Source organism: Eschrichtius robustus, chromosome 20 (assembly GCF_028021215.1).
Source record: "Eschrichtius robustus isolate mEscRob2 chromosome 20, mEscRob2.pri, whole genome shotgun sequence".
Classification (NCBI taxonomy): Eukaryota; Metazoa; Chordata; class Mammalia; order Artiodactyla; family Eschrichtiidae; genus Eschrichtius; species Eschrichtius robustus.
In genome coordinates, this window is record NC_090843.1 from 59,212,844 (window position 1) to 59,229,837 (window position 16,994).

The window sequence follows — 16,994 nt, forward strand, 5'->3', positions numbered from 1 at the left end:
CTGAACACAAGCTGTGAGTGTGCTCAGGGGCCCAGAACAATGTACCACAGGCCTGGAGCTTAAACAACAGACATTTATTTCTCACTGTTCTGGAGGTTGGAAGTACAAGACCAAGGTGGCCGCAGGGCTGGTTCCTTCTGAGGCCTCTCCTTGGCTTGGAGGCGGCCGTCTTCTCCCTGTGTCCTCACGTGGCCTTCCCTCTGGGTGTGTCTGTGTCCTCATCTCCTCTTCTAATGAGCACACCAGTCATACTGGATTGAGGCCCACTCCAGTGACTGAATTTTACCTTAGTCACCCCTTTAAAGAACCTGTGTGTGAGTACAGTCGCATCCTGAGGGATGGGGGTTAGGACTCCAGCATTTGAATTCTGGGGGGACATAATTCAGTTCATAACATGAGTTCGCAACTGGCTGGAGGCCTGGGTGGTGGCCGTGAAGACATCTGAGGTGAGGTTTGGTGCTGCGGTTGTTCTGTCTCCCCCTCCTGTCTGGAGCTGCTCCAGGGGGTCTGGGTGCCAGGCCCACTCCCCTCTCCTCCACACGCGTGTGTCCTGGGATTGCTGCCATTTGAGGGCCCCTGGAGCCAGGTCCTCAGGAAAAGTAGGTAGATGTCCTGGTGGGAACCCAGGATGGGTTTCCAGAGCCAGGGCTTGAGCTGCAGTGGAGGGGGGCCAGCCTCAGGCGTGCCTCTCCTCCTGATGGGAGCTGTGGGCCTCCAGGGATCCAGGGCAGAGAGCGTGAGAGGGAGCAGGAAAGGCAGCTGCTCGGGACCAGCGTCCCGGGGTCAGAGCTGAGAGGGCCTCTGGCCATCACGGGGGCCCTGATAGCTGCTCCACCGGCCTGCCTTCCAGGTCAGCTTTGCGGGGGCTCTCGGCAACCCTGGTACACTTCTCGTAGCTGACGACCCGAATCTCAGAGAGGAGATTCTGGCCCAGTGCAGCAGGTCATGGTGTCGGGTGGGGTGGCCCATGGGTGTGGAGGCAGGGCCTGGTGTGCCTGGCAGCAAGAGTGCTTTCCTAGACCCCTGGGCCAGGACACTGCAGTGGACCGTGGCAGTCGGGGTGACGGGTCCAGGGGACAGGCCACTGCCCTGGATCTTAGCCTGTTGAGTTGGAAACAACTTTAGTGCAAGTATAGACCTCCTGCCTTAGAGATGAGTCACCCGAGGCTCAGAAAGAGTGGGGCAGTAGCTCAGGGTCACACAGCATTACTGGCAGGGCAGGGTCAGACCTGGGTCTCTTGACACTCATCTGAAACCTTCTGTGTGTCCTGAGCTGTCCGTTTCTGGCTGAGGACCCAGAGCAAGGACAGTCTGTCTTCTCCTCTGCACCGGGAGGCCCTCCAGCCCACATGTTCGTGAGAAACCTCATCCGGCCACCTTCTCAGGGCCCTGGGCTTCCGCTTGGTCTCACCTTCCTCTTCATGGAAAAACCCTCCGGTAGATCGTTTCCCAGGACCAGGTGCTGCCTGCTGCGTGCACACGGGTGACCTGCTGGGGAAGGGCCTGACCTCCTCTGTAAAGGAGTTGCTGACTTCCCAGGAAACGGGCGTCACCAAATGGGCTTCTTGTGGCAGAAAACATTCTGACCCAGACCTCGTTCTTGGAAGAATCGGAGAGGCTCTCTCTTTGTCCCCTTAACCAGACCCCCTGCCAAGGAAAAGACTTCCACTTGCCTCACATCTGCATCCTCCCGGCTCAGCTTGTCCCCAGCCGCTCCCCTGCCCACTGTGGCGCTGCGTGTGCGTGTGTGCATGTGTGAGAGCCTGTAGGAATCTATGTGTGTGTGTGTCTGGGTGTGTTTGGGGGTTGTAGGGATATGGCAGGATCCCTTTGGCTTTCTCTCCCTAAGGACCAGGGCTGGGGCCTCCTTTGTGGGCAGCTCAGGCCCCCTTCCTATGACACTGCTAGCTGGATTCCCTGGTCCAAGGCTATAGAGGACCGTCTGTGGGCTGTTGTCATCCATCAGTTCTCCTCACACCTTGAAGCTCACCCTTCTTTGCACAGAGGGTATAACTTAGGCTTTCCTTATTCATGGGCTTTTGGGAAAAGTCTTTACTTTGGGGCCGTTTAGCTTGGAATTGAGAATGAGTGCAATGCAAGTCTCTGTGTTGGGAGTGCATTCGGCTGCACGTAAGGGACGTCACCCGGCCTTGGTTGTAACAGGGAAGTGTGTATTTCTCCTTGCAGAACAAGAAGCACAGAGGGGCAGTCTAGGGGGTGAGGGCCCTCGGTGATGTGCTCAGAGATCAGGCGCTTTCTGTCTCCCGGTCCGTGGCCTCCTCTGTATGGTCTTACTAACTTCACAGGCTGGTGTGAGGACCAGAAGGACTACCTATGGGAGCGTGGATGTGCTCAGGTGTCCCCAGGTGTCCGGGTGGCAGGGCTGTGCTGCAGGAGTGCTCCACCTCTGGGGATGGTCCCGCCGCCCTGGAGGTGACCTGAGTAGCCTCCTGAGACCCCCCACCCTGTGGGACCCTGCTGGCTTCTCTTCCTGGAACAGTGATTTTCGAGGAAGCATAGTCAGCCTGCTGCCTCTGTGAGACCAAGGGCCAGTCGGTCAGAGTCTTTGCGGAATCCTGGGGGAAAGATGTGGAGACCACACAGCAAAGTGCCCTCTCCTCTAACCAAAGGATGGCCCTAAGGATGCACCTGCTCCACGAAGCAGACACGCTGCTTTGCCATCACCCAGGGTGGCCCTCAGCTCTGCCGACCTCAGCTGGTGCCCGGCTCCTCCCCGGCAGCCCACCAGCCTGGGGGGTTAAGGGGTCACCGGCTTCAAAGGGCCTCGGGTGAGGGTGATGCACGCTGCTCCCCCCAGATTCTGCTCTGGGCTGGCCCCTGCCTCGGTTAAGATGACCTGGGCCTGCGGGTGACTTGGCTCTGACCCTCCAGTGACCAAGCAACCTTTGGTGATCTCCTCCCAGCCAAGTCCAAGGCCCAGAAGTTACTGGCACGCAGCTGTGTTCCGTCAGCACGGAGGGGAGGGCGTTTTGGCCTGGGTTTTAGGATTACCAGCAGGCTTGCGAGGCCGGCCAAGCGAGGTCAGCTGGCAGGGGCCTCGGGACTCCACATCTGCCTGGTGCCCACACCCGCGGCAGCGGCTTGGGATGCCAGGGTCCTGTGCTGTGGCCCTCGCTGTCACCAGGCCAGCTCAGAGACGCTGTCTGTGCCCCGTCACCCTTCCCATCACAGGGATGGATCTAAGGTCAGAGGTCGTCTCCCACCATCCCCTCCTCACATTATCATTCGCAACATGCGTCAAGACTGAGTGAAGAAGAAGAAGAAGAAGAAGAAGAAGAAAGAACCAATAGGAAATGAACTTGAATTTAGGGTAGATTTTAGACAAGTTTCTAACAGAAGGATTTGCTGCTGTCTACAGGGGCAGGATTGGGACAGTTCCATGTCCTCCCCCAGGCCTGTGGTCCCTGCCATCCTCTCACCTGACACGGAGCACCCCGCGGCCAGGACCCCCCCACTCCCAGAGTTTCCAGAAGCTCTCACGTGTCCAGACACAACTTTGACAAACAATTCCTCACATTCCTCTCCTTTCTGCCCCCTCCCCGCTCCTTCTTCCTCTTCCTAATTCTCCTCCTCAGCCACTCCTGGGCCCGAGGCCGGCTGGGAGAAGGCCACACCTTCACCCACGGCCTCCTGCCCTCACGCTGAGCAGTGCGGCTGGGGAGGTGCTAGTTTAGCTCTTTGGGGAGCTCTGCTCTCACTTATTCCCCGGCATACTTTCTTCCCATTGGGAATAGAAACAGAGCAGCTCTGGCACCAAGTGAAGTTGCTGCAGGATGCCCTCCTGCCGACGACTCTCCACCCTCTCCAGGCTTCCCTGGGGGGGGGAGAGGGGAGGGCAAGGGGGACCCCAGGGATCCGGGGAGAACTTTGGCCTCCTTCATCCTGCCCTCCCTTCCCTACCCGCGCTGAGTCCACTGCCTAGGTCCAGGGAGGCAGGTGACCTGTGTCTGCAGGTCCCGCAGTTCTTGCCCGAGCATCACGGAGTTGGTGGCAATCTTAGTCCACTAGGGCTAACATAGCAAGACACCACAGACCGGGTGACTTAGACAACAGATACTTCTCACAGTTTTGGAGGCAGAGAAGTCCAGGATCGATGTGCCTGCAGATTTAGTGTCTGATGACAGTTGCTTCCTGGTTTGCAGACCACTGCCTTCTTGCTGTGTAGAGAGATAGCTTTTCTCCTTCCTCTTCTCAGAAGGGTGCTAATCCCATCATGAGGGTCCCACCCTCATGACCTCATCTAAACCTAATTACCGGCAACTTCCCTGGTGGCACAGTGGTTAAGAATCCGCCTGCCGATGCAGGGGACAGGGGTTCGAGCCCTGGTCCAGGAAGATCCCACACGCCACAGAGCAACTAAGCCCGTGCGCCACAGCTGCTGAGCCTGCGCTCTAGAGCCCGCGAGCCACTGAGCCTGCGTGCTGCAACAACTGAAGCCCGCACGCCTAGAGCCCGTGCTCTGCAACAAGAGAAGCCACCACTGCAGTGAGAAGCCCACGTACAAAGAGTAGCTCCTGCTCAGTGCAACTAGAGAAGGCCCACACGCAGCAATGAAGACCCAAAGCGACAATAAATAAATAAATAAATAAATAAATAAACCTAATTACCTCCCAAGGGAAGGGCCCACCTCCTAATGCCATCACATTGAGGGTTAGGGCTTCAACATATGAATCTGCAGGTGGGGACACAATCATTCAGTCCATAATAGAGGGGATGTTGCCTCAAACTCCTCTGGCCATTTCATCACTGGGATTGGGTCCTTGGAACACAGGGAGGGAGCCTCAGGGTGCAGTGTGATAGGGTGGGCAACCCCAGCTCTTTAGCCCGTTCCAAATTAGGAGGAGGGGTGTGGGGTACAGCAGCGGCTGGCCTAAGAATCAGGGCCTCACGGCACCTCCCAGCTTGGCCATTCCTTTTCTGCAAGGTCCTGGGGGTTCCTTCACCTTCGAGTCTTCGCATTAATCGGGGTCTGTAAATGATCGCTGTGACTCCTCCTAGTGCTACGGTTGATGGGCTTTGTGATCCAGAAGCCTGTGTCTCAGACTGCCTGGCTGCAGATCAGGGTGGGTGGACAGAGCAGAGCGGGGGCCGCAGCCTGGGGGGTGGGAGGTCGCACCCCCGTGGTGAATCCCCTGACCTGGCAAACCCCAGGGCTCCATCACGCCCCACACTCTGTCCCTCCCACCCAGAGGGTCAGGAGCTGGCTGGGGGCAGAGGAGTGACAGGGCACAAACCAGCCTGTGAGGGGCAGGCGTACCCCCAGTTCTGACTCCTGCACTCACGCTCAGCCCGTGGGCTGTGTAGACCTTCCTCCCGGGGCTTCAGAAGGGCTCCCCGACTTCACCCTTGCCACCCAGATGGTCCTTTCAAGTCGGTCTGTTCTGATTTTCATTCCCCTGTTTCCAGGTAGGCAGGTGGTCAGGCATCAGAGCTTCTGGAATGTGTGCGGGCTTGGCTCCCCCAGCCTTGCTCTTCCCCTGGGATGGGGTCCCGGGTGCCACTGGGTGGGGAGGACCCTGGGGGGAGGGTGTGCTCTGGTCACTCCCCGACCCACCCGCCTCTGACCCCCCTGTCGTGTGTTCTCCACAGCCTGCGATTGCCACCCTGTGGGCGCCGCTGGCAAAACCTGCAACCAGACCACGGGCCAGTGTCCCTGCAAGGATGGTGTGACCGGCATCACCTGCAACCGCTGTGCCAAGGGCTACCAACAGAGCCGCTCCCCCATCGCCCCCTGCATAAGTATGCCAGGGCGCCCTCCTCCTGCAGGCTGGGGGGGGTGCGGGCTCGGGGCTGGGGGGGCCCTTCCCGGACACGGGTCACCTGCATCCAGTGGGGACAGTGCTCACTGAGGTGGCCCTCTGCGCTCGGGGAGCCCGTGTGAGACCCCCCAAGGCTGCGGGGGTCTCCGCAGAGCCAGCCCATTTGTGGCTCTCTGTCCTGAAAAGACAGTTTCCTGCTCCCGGGGTGTGGGGTGAGGGGGGGAAGCAAGCCCCTCTCCTCAGCCCAGGTCCTGTTCCCGTATTCCACCTTGACTCTGGTCCTGGGCCTGGGTTGGGGGGCCTGGATCAGGGGCTGCCACTGCTGCTGTGGGAATTCCAGGATCCCCAGCCCCTGGCAGATTCAGAACTGAAAGGACGGACTCCACAAGGCCTTTGAGAGAAGCCGGCACGGCTCCCATGCGCCCTTCGGAAGGGTGGCAGCGCTCTATGCGGGTCCTAGAGGCCCTGGCAGGCCAGCTGTCAGCCCCTTAGTTGCTGGAACTTGGGGAGGGGCGTGAGCGAGCTGGGAGGGGTCGCTCAGGGGCCTTGGCTCGGAAGAGTTTTAACATCTTACAACTGGTAGGATTGCGCAGGTGTTACGAGCTGGATTAGCCCTGGATGGAAGTCAGGCCTGGTTGGGTGCTGGCCCCTGGCCTCAGCCTCGTTGATTCCGTGTGCAGGGCTGACCTGCACCCAGAAAGGAGGGGGGAGAAGGCGTGAATCCTAGCCTACTAGGCAGACACCAAGGATAAGGCTGCTTTTCTGGAGCAGGGGTTAGCACGCTCTGCTCGGGGATTTGGCCCACTGCCTGTTTCTGTGTGGCTCGATGGGGTTTTGGGGTTTTTTTTTTTAAACCTTTTTAAAATGATTGAAACAAAAATTAAAAGACTACTAATTTATGACATGCGAAAATGATATGAAAGGGAAAGTTCAGTGTCCATTAAATAAAGTTTTATGGGACCCAGCCGTGGCCACTTGTGCCCGTGCTACCTGTGGCTGCTTTGGGGCTCTAACGGCAGAATTGAGTAGTTGCAACAGAGACCCTACCACCTGCAGGGCCTAAAATCTTTGCCAACTGGCCCTTGGCAGGAGAAGTCAGCCGACCCCTGCTTTAGGTTTTTCAGCATCCTGTAGCTCTGGGTGGGTACTGGCTTCTCAGGTCAGGCACAAGGGGCTTGGAACAAATAACCTGAGGCAGAAGCAGGAGGTTGGGGACCCCTCAGCCCCGCAGCTGCTTGGGGTTCTTGGAGTGACCCCCTAGATCTTGCAGGGAATGTTCTCACGCCAGGCGGGAACCTTAAACCCCCAACACCTCAGCTGCCCGACTTGGGTGCGGCCTCACGTCCAGGACACCACAAGCTGTGTGGGTTCCAGCAGCTTTTCTGACCAGTTTCTACATCAGGAGATGTTTCCTAGTTGGCAGGGGTCCAGTAACAGCGGATAACCTAAATTCAGGCCATGGGAAATTGAGCTTGGATCCATTCAGGGCAGAGCAGGTTGGAATGGGTTTTCACGACGTCTGATTGTCAGGGTCTCACAGCTTGCAAGGGTCTTTCTTTTCCGTCCATCCAAAGAGCTGCACGGTGAACATTTTTAGAAAGCTGGGAGGAAATTAGCACCACCATCTGGGCTTATGAAAACATGGAGGAAGCAAATGAGGTCTCCCTTTTAAAGGGAGTCAGGAGCTGTTGGGTTTCCCAGAAATGGCTGAAACCAACATTTCAAATCCCCAGGGGGAAAGGCCTTGAAACGGAGCTGATGTTTCAGAATTAGGGACAGAAACCTTGGGAGACTGGAGCCGTCACTTTCCAACACGCTTTGTACCCTCTCCCTTCCTCTCGCAAAGGGCGGGCTAATGCTGGGGAGAGCATTCCCACCAAGGACCTGAAGACCCGGGCCTCCATCCTGGGATTTCTGTGAGCTCTTTCTGCCGGCATCAGGCTACAGGTGTCCAGACAGTGCCTTGGACACTTGTGTCTGTTTCGGAACAGCTCTGGGAGCCCCGGGGCCCTCCGCTCACGTCCCAGAGCCAGGCCTCAGGAGCTGGGCTTGGGCAGCTAGGGTGCCTCCATGGCCACTGGCCCCAGCCCCATTCCTGGACTTGTAAGATTAGGCTGGGCTGTCTGGATTTCCCTCTGGAATGTTCCTGCTGGGCCAGGTAGCTCATGAAGGCTCAGAGAGGGCCTGGTACGAGGCCCGGCTTCTTAATGAGCTGCTGTGATGGGGCACCTGTGGCTTGTTGTCGCTGATAAAATCACCTGAGAGCAAGATTTGACTCCGAATCGAGGGCTGGGTCTTCTGCCTGTTCCTTCTGAAGGTGCAGAGGCTGGCTTCTGTGGGTGACCCTCACGTTTGCCCCCAGGCCCGGGTATTCCATCTCGACCCCCCCAAGCCTCAGATCGCAGCTAATCTAGAGTCTGGGGTTCCGAGGGAGGTCTTACCCCTAATAGTCAGATGGTGGCCAGAATCAGTGGGATTCGTGGAGGCCTCTGTGACCCCCTGTTCACATGGTCACTCAGCAGGGGAGGTGGGTCCCTGTCCCTCAGGGACTTTCAGTTCGTGGTTTGGCCTCGTCTAGAAAGAGGAAGCCGGGGACGTGAAGCCTGGGTCTTCCCAGAGGCTGCCTGAACCTCCTCACGTTTTCTGAGCACCAGGCGGGAGCTTGTAGAAACTAGTTGCCGTTCTAGGTAGGAGAGGAATGGTCCCCAAAAAGCACATGCTTCTGTCAGGCCCTACAGTCTTCTGTATTGTCAGTCTTTTCTGCCCGCCGAGAAAATGCCTTAGCTTCTGAGATGCAAGATGTGAGCCCGTGGGAACTTGGGCCAGGGGTGCAGGCCCCTCTCTGCACATGGAAGACACCTCCCAGCCCCTCACATGTCACCCCTGCCATGGACCCCTTCCCCACCAGTGAGTCAAGGTCAGACCGGGCCACGCAGCACCATCGTGATGAGCAGGGGGCCCGGGGACCCCTCTCTCTGCCCCAGGGGCCGAGGTGAGTCAACAACACGCAGACAGCAGAGGGGTCAGGGTCCTGCCTTCCCCTCGATCCTGTCCCTGCCAGGCGGAGGGACGGCTTCCAGAAGAGAGCAGGTAGGGTGCCCGGGCCTCCACGCCAGCTTTCCCTTCCTCCCTGACCGTCCTCTCCTGGGGCGAGGAGTGGGGCTGGGAGGGAGGGCCCAGGAAGGTTGGAAGGAGTCTGCACTGCGCTCGTTCTTTTCTAACATGTTCTTATTGTTTCCCCTTCCTCCCATCCTGAACCCCACAAAGAGATCCCCGTGGCACCGCCGACCACTGCAGCCAGCAGCGTGGAGGAGCCCGAAGGTAGGCTTCCCCCTTTGCTGCTTTCCTGCTTTTGCTGTGGGGTGGGGTGGGGCCTGGGGAAGGGGGTTAGAGGGGCCAGACTCCTCTGAACCACCATCGGGGTGCTGGTTGGTATGAGTGGTACCCCTGGGCTGGATTGAGGAGGATGGAGCCACAGGGCATTTTTCTGCGATGTCCCTTCCAAGAATGGTGCCTAAGCCTAGCCTGTCTCCCAAGCCTGGGGCCCTCAAAGCCACGTTCCTCCTGCTCAGCCAGCGAGGGTAAGAAGCTGCCTTCCAGCCCAGGGCCACCTGAGCTGGGGGTAACTCCTTTCGGGGTTGCAGAGAAGGAAGGAGATGGGTGGTGGGGATGAAAAAGGCATTCTAGAGCATTGGGGTCCACAAACAGAATTGGGGGGGGGAGGGCATGAATTGGGACAGGAAGAGACTCACCCCCTCACTGTCCCTTCCTTCTAACTGAAATCAAGAGTTTCCTGGAAAAAAAAAAAAAAAGACTTTCCTGGTGGTCCAGTGGTTAGGAGTCCGCACTTCTACTGCAGGGGACGTGGGTTCGATCCCTGGTCGAGGAACTAAGATCCTGCATGCTGTGTGGTGTGACCTAAAAAAAAACAAAACAAAACAGTTTTCTTTATTGCAAAGGTGGGCCACAAACCATAGCCAGGCCAGCAGCATCAGTGATTTGGCCACCAGCAGAAATCCCAGCCGTTTTCACATCACGTTAGAGTTGGTGCAGCTATCATGGAGTATTATTTATGCTCACTAAATTGCTTCAGAATGATGGAAGTTACCAGACCCGCTGCTAGATCCTGATTTATAATCGTTAATAAAGAAACACATACATTACGTAACTGTACCATAAATCTGGGGTTTTGGAAATATTTGGGTTAAGTGTATTTCAGTATTTATTAGTTTCCTTTGTAGTCCTATGGATTTTATTTCTGCATTTAAAAACATTACTGTGAGAAAGTAAAAATATCACTGTGACGTCCGTGGACGTCACCAGTCCTTGGTACAAGAAGGGTCACCCAGTCCTGGCTTTGGGTACAGAGAGGGCTCGGAGCCTGGCTGGAGGGGGCACCAGGAGAGCAGGCCATGCTGTACCCAGCGCCCTGGGCCTGTGGTCACATGGGGCTTTTGTGTACTGGTACTTGGAGTAGGAGTGGGAATGGGGGGCAGGAATGGTGACAGTGGGGCCTTGCAGGGACATTGGTGTCAGCTCTGGGAACCCCTTTGCTCCTCCCCAGATCCACCTGTTGGGGAGGTCTGTGCACCCATGTGGTCACCTGAATACTTTAGTTTTTTAATTTTTTAATTTTTATTTTTGGCCACGTGGCACAGCCTGCGTGATCTTAGTCCCCCAACCAGGGATCGAACCTGCGCCCCCTGCAGGGGAAGTGCAGAGTCTTAACCACTGGACCGCCAGGGAAGTCCCCACCTGAATACATTAGAATAGACTGGATTTTTTTGAATATTGGCCATGCCCTGGGAACTTGAGAGAAAACGGATTCAGAACTTGGATGTGCGCCATCACCAAACAGCCCTCAAAGAGGAAAGGACAGAAAATTTCAGGGAGTGCTGGAGACTACACCGGGGAAAACCAAAGATATTTTGGTCTTGGGTGGTTGGGCAGAGTCTTCCGTCACCTTCGGTTGAGCCTCGGGGGACACTTAACAGGAGAAATAGTGCTGGGAAGGGGATGAAGGAAGCGGCATCCCGGGTGCCTGGGAGGCAGGAGGAGGAAGCTCTTTGGTAAAAACACAATAAAAGGAAGAGCCCAGTTTGTTCAGATCTCGGGTAGAGCAGTTGTGAAGCGAGAAGACACTTCCAGTTAATGTAGTCACGATTCTTGCTTCCTTGCTGTGACATGAGTCCCATCAGAACTCACCGGGGCTGAGAACACGGCTCATCCAAGGACAAGGCATGTCTTCACCCTCTCTCTCTCTCTCACCTCCCATTTTTCTGGTCCTTGCAACCTTGTCTTTAGGTTTCTTGCAGTGGTTTTGGCTTTTTCCTTTCACTTTAGAAATGGGGAAATGGAAACAAAAATAGAGGAGAGGCAAAAAACAACTCATGAGATTTCTGTACACACCACAAGAAGCTGGTATAAAGCATGCAACGATCTCCGCTCAACCAGACAAAAGATTCCTGGGCAACTAACAAACGCTTCTGGCATTTTTCTTTGAAAAGTCTTTATCAACTCTCAGTTAACTTTTCTGACTCCTTTTGATTTTGTCACTGTTTATTTCCTTTCTTCTTTCTGGACGTTTAAAAACATGGTTTAAATGGATGCAAACAGTAAATGAACACCCTTTAACAAAGTGCTTTCTCCACAGAGGGGCTAAGTGAGCAGGTGTGATGTTTGCTGGGATGCTGTGTCCTTGGCCAGACCCTTTGTGACCTTCTCTGGGTCTCCGAATGGTCAGGATCTGTGATGCTTTTTCTGGAGAACTCGGGCCAGGTCTAGACTGCGGGCGCTGGGACTCTGGGGTCTGCCACCACAAAGAGGCCCTGCTCTCCTCATCTCAGCAGGAGGGACGTCGTGGGCAGGAGGCCAGGGGGCCCCCTGGGGAGCGGGGCCTGGGAGCTCAGTACTTCCAAGCCTGTCGATTCTTGCAGTGTTTGAATAGGGAAGGCCTCCGTGCTGGGCTGCCTGAGAAAAGCTTGTTTACTTTTGCCTGCGGAACAGAGGAGAATTAATAAACCAAGAATTTGTCCTGAAAGCTGATGGACATAACCTCCCCCTGAACCCATCCCCTTGAAGGGCCAGCTCACTCCGGGAATGCTGTCCACCTGCTGGCTAAGCTGGCTGGTACCCCGTCTCGGGGCAGGGAGGCGAGGAACCCTGTGCCCGTGGGAAGCCTGGGGCCAGGAGGGAGATGGGGCCACCGACACTAAACCCATCTACTTGTGGTTGTAGAGACCTCCACCGCCTGCCTTCCCTTGCCCCGCATCAACTCCGAGGTAGCTGTCGGAGTTTGTTTGGTTTGTGGGGACCCCTTGGTTTAGCAGAAGGAGCACTGTCTTGGAGCCGGGAGATCTGGGGTTGATTCTCCCCTGGCTGTGAGGCCTTGGACAGAGCAAAGACTTCTCTTTTCTGCTTCCTTGAAGGATGAAGGGGTGGGACCAACGGTCCTGGGCCCTCCCCACCCTGCTTCTCCTGGGAGGATTGAACTTCTCCTGCTAATCAGCTTTCTTCTTCCTTGTAAATGCCTGCTTGCTCCCCTCCCCCCTCTGCTGACCAGCTTCTTCCACGGGCCTTGCAGATCCCCATGAGCAGAGGCACGCAGGTAAACAGTTAACACCTGGCTGGGGCGGGGCCTGATGTATAGCATTTGCTGCTTTCCCTGGTATAAACGGCTCCCTCGTGGGAGCCCACGTGAGCCTCCCCCGGAGACTGAATGTAGACGCCGGAACCAAGAAGTCCTAAGGGAGGAAGGGCCGCCTCTCAGCGGGGTCGGAAAGCTGCTGACTTCAGCTGGCCTCCTGGGCTTGAAGGGGCATATGGCTGCCGTCCGAGTGGAAGCTGGACCCAGGATGGAGGTATGAGAGTGAACGACCAGCTCTTCCCCGCCGCCCCCGACTGGGTCTGGGGGCCCCCCTCTGGCCCAGTTGCACTCACCCCCTTTGGGGCCCCGAGTGGTGCCCTTTGCCAGCTGCTCCAGTGGTCCCGCGGGGGGTGGGGGTGGCTTCTGAGGCCCCCCGGCAGCCGTTCGGAGGAGCCTGGCGGCTGAACCTACGGGAGCCGCCCCGCCTCAGGTGCTGCCGGGTGTGGGGTGGGAGTGGGCTGAGAGATGTCACCTCTGGTGGCCTCGCAGCACCTCCATTTTTTTCATGGAAGGCGATTGGGTTTTTATAGACCTGCCGCTGGATAAACTTGGGTTGTTCTCATTTTAGGCTTTGGTTTTCCAGGGTAGGGGGTAGGTTGGGTGAGTAGAGGAAATGAGTTGATAAGAGTTGAACGCAGTATTGGCCGAGTGTTTGGGCGGTGGGGGGCGGGGGGGAAGGGCACTGAGCTGGGAATTCTGCCTGGTCTTGTTTCCTCCCCTGTGAACCGGGGTCATGATAACCCTGTTGTGTACGGTTGTTGTGGGGATTAAATGAGATGCTCTGGGTAAAGCCTTTGGTTCAGTGGCGGGCTTATCCTAAGTGCTCAGTAAAAAAGCAATGGAGGGGCTTCCCTGGTGGTGCAGTGGTTAAGCATCCGCCTGCCAATGCAGAGGACGCGGGTTCGTGCCCTGGTCCGGGAAGACCGCACATGCCGCAGAGCAGCTAAGCCCGTGAGCCACAACTACTGAGCCTGTGCTCTAGAGCCTGCGAGCCACAGCTACTGAAGGCCGTGTGCCTAGAGCCTGTGCTCTGCAACCAGAGAAGCCACCGCAATGAGAAGCCCGTGCACCACAACAGAGAGTAGCCCCCGCTCGCCGCAACTAGAGAAAAGCCCGAGTGCAGCAATGAAGACTCAGTGCAGCCAAAAATAAATAAAAATTTAAAAAAAAATTTTTTTTTAAAGCAATGGAACGCCATGGAAAATACAAACACTGCAGTGTATGGAAGGGTTGAGCTGAGCTGAAGTCTCTTAGCTCCTCACCAGGGATGTGGGTTTGCGTGAGGACAGGTGTAGAGAGTCAGCCAGAGGGAGGGCTCTTGAGAAGAACTTGATTGGGAACAGGTGGGGCTGCCCAAGGCAGAAGCGAGGTGGCCTCCTCACAGACTGTAAGACCCTGTTAAAGACTGGAAATCAATTAAAGGGCTTGACTTCACCATAGCCAAAAGGTGGAAACAGCCCATTATCTACCTTTGGGACAGAATGGATGGTGGCAGAATGGATAAACTCCATGCAGTATATCCAGACAGTAGAATATCATGCAGCCATAAAAAGGAATGAAGTACTGGCACATGCTATAACTTGGACGAACCTTGAAAATATTATGCTGAGTGAAAGAAGCCAGACACAAAAGGCCACACAGTGTATGATTCTATTTATGTGAAATGCCCAGAATAAGCAAATCCAGAGACAGAAAGATTAGTGGTTGCCGAGGACTGGGAGGAGGGACGGATGGGGAGTGACTGTCTCATGGGTACAGGCTTTCCTTTTGGGGTGACAGAAAGTTCTGGAACTAGAGAGTGGTGATGGGTAACGTTGTGAATATACTTAATGCCACTGAAATTGTACATTTAAAAATCGTAAATTTCATGTTATGTGTGTTTTACTACAATTTTTTTAAAAGTTGAGTTTTTGAGGTCAGAGTTCAAGGGTGCAGGGAATCTGGTTTGTTTGGGTAGAGAGCAGGATCCCTGGGGACAGGGCGCTGGGGCTCGGGCAACCGTGGGGGACATGCTTGCCTTCCTGACCTCTTGCTCCCTGGGAGACTTTTGAGGCTGGGGGGCCACTTAGTACCTCCCCACTTCGTCTCCAAGCAGAAATAGCTCAGCCAACATGGGGGAATGGCGGACGCCCTCTGTTGCCTTCCAGACGTATGGCAGTGGTCGTGTTGCCTAGTGTTAGGTTGAAAAGGTCTGACTGCACAGCCTGCATCCTTTTAGAGTCATCTGAGGAGGATGTGATTCCCTGGGTCCCAGGTAAGGGAGCCATTGGTACTCCCGGTATAGGAGAGGAGGGACCTGTGCGTCCATGGCGGGGAGCTAGGATCACGGACCATATCACTTGTAAGCAGCTCGTGCCACTTGTAAGAAGGAGGTCTGTTAATTGACTGAGTGCTGATTGGTTTTCAAAAGATGGTGTGACACAGGATGTAGGGCTGTCCGGGGTCAGCTGTATGAGTAAATGGCTGTCAGATAAGTATTATCCCGGGAAGTGTTTGGACCAGACCCAGGAGTAAAGATAGATCGATTCTGGCTCAATGAAGGAGGAGGAGACGACATTTATATCATGCTTGCTACGCGCTCAGCACTCTTCCTGATTCTTAGCCATTTAATCATTTCTTCCACCCAGATGAGGTAGATACTGCTGTTACCCCATTTTACGTAGGAGAAACTGAGGCACAGAGAGGTCAGTGAGCTGGGATCCCAGCCAAGGTCTCCTGGCCTCAGAGTCCGTGAGTGACATTAACCTCCCCATCATCATTCTGCCTCTCAGTAGTCATGCTGGTTGGTCAATTTAGGGTAATTTAAAAATATATAAATATATATATATACACACACACACTTAAGTGTATACACACACACACACACACCTGACTGTGTGGTAACATCCTACCAAAAGAGAAGACAAACTTGTGCGTCCGCAGGGGACCTGAAACCAAGGTAGAGATGGAGGTACAGCCAGTTAAAAGCCACTGTCTTCCACATGTGCCCGTTACAGTGGCCCTTGGGAGGGAGGGTGGATGGCTGGGGGGCTGGCATGGCTGAGGCCACAGGGTCTGGGCTTGGGAGAACCAGTTAGCAGTGACCCGTCGCTTTGGTCGCAAGGCAGCCGAGGGAGACGGGCACATGGATCAGCTTATACCTGAAAACAGGTGTGGGGTGGAGGTGGGAAGGGCCTCTGTGCCTTCCTCAGAGCCTTGTGTCATGACACGTGCCTGTAGAGAATCCGCTGAAAACTGTTAAAACTGGTGAGAGAATTCTGCAGGGAGACCATTACAGAATTAACATACAAAGGTCAGTAACTTTTCTTATGTATCAGCAATTACAGAACCATGTCAGAGCAAGTGAAAAGCATAGAATGGGATATCTGGTCTGTAGTTAAGTGTTCGATGAATGTCAGTTTTTTTTTGTTTTTTGGTTTTTTTATATTAATTAATTAATTATTTATTTTTTTTTGGCTCTGTTGGGTCTTCGTTTCTGTGCGAGGGCTTTCTCTAGTTGCGGTGAGCGGGGGCCACTCTTCATCGCGGTGCGCAGGCCTCTCACTATCGCGGCCTCTCTTGCTGCGGAGCACAGGCTCCAGACACGCAGGCTCAGTAGTTGTGGCTCACGGGCCCAGTTGCTCTGCGGCATGTGGGATCTTCCCAGACCAGGGCTCGAACCCGTGTCCCCCTGCATTGGCAGGCAGATTCTCAACCACTGCGCCACCAGGGAAGCCCAAATGTCAGTTTTTTAATGATAATGGAAACAAACTCCCAATTAGAACAGCAACAAAAATATCAAATACACAGAGATAAACATAGCAATAAAAAAGTACAGACAGTATTTTTTTTAAAGGGTAAAACTTTCCCAAGGGACACTAACGATCTTACCATGTCCCAGGAGGGCAAGACTCAAAATTGTACCATGTCAGTTCTCCCTGAAATCTGTAAGTTTAGCATAATTCTACTCAAAACATCTCAGTTGGGTAGGATGTGATTCTTAATAGCCAAGAATGTTTTTAAAAAGAAAAGTGATGAAGGGTGACTTGCCCTAACAGATTTTTTAAATATTGTAAACAGGATATTTACATTAGTGTGATCCTGGCATAGGAATAGAGAAACCACGAAAGCTGAGTAGAAAGTCCAGAAATAGACTCAAATATAAACATAAGAACTTGTGTATGATAAAGCTGTGATCATAAATCAGTGAGAAAAAGGAGGAGTCAATCGGTAAACGGTGCTGGGAAAATGGCTATTTATTTTCAAATAATAAAATTAAATTTCTCCTTCATGCTGTGAACTCATAAATCCCAATGTATCTTTTTTTTTTTTTTTAAGGAAGGATTATTTAGTTAGGTTTTCCTAAATGCTTCTCTTTTTTTTTTTTTAAATAATTATTTATTTATTTACTTATTTATTTATTTTTGGCTGTGTTGGGTCTTCGTTTCTGTGCGAGGGCTTTCTCCAGTTGCGGCAAGCGGGGGCCACTCCTCATCGCGGTGCGCGGGCCTCTCGCTATCGCGGCCTCTCGCTGCGGAGCACAGGCTCCAGACGCGCAGGCTCAGCAGTCGTGGCTCACGGGTCCAATT

The 16,994-nt window shown here is 54.5% G+C and overlaps 1 protein-coding gene across 2 annotated transcripts in view; it reads left to right on the forward strand.

Annotated features, from left to right (window-relative positions):
* Positions 1–16,994, forward strand: part of NTN1 (netrin 1) — a 192,611-nt gene that overhangs the window by 131,405 nt on the left and 44,212 nt on the right. For both annotated transcript variants that reach the window (XM_068530344.1, XM_068530343.1), the window contains exons 4-5: positions 5,611–5,760; positions 9,048–9,101. In XM_068530344.1, coding sequence (XP_068386445.1) covers positions 5,611–5,760; positions 9,048–9,101 — 204 coding nt within the window. The remainder of the gene's footprint in view (positions 1–5,610; positions 5,761–9,047; positions 9,102–16,994) is intronic.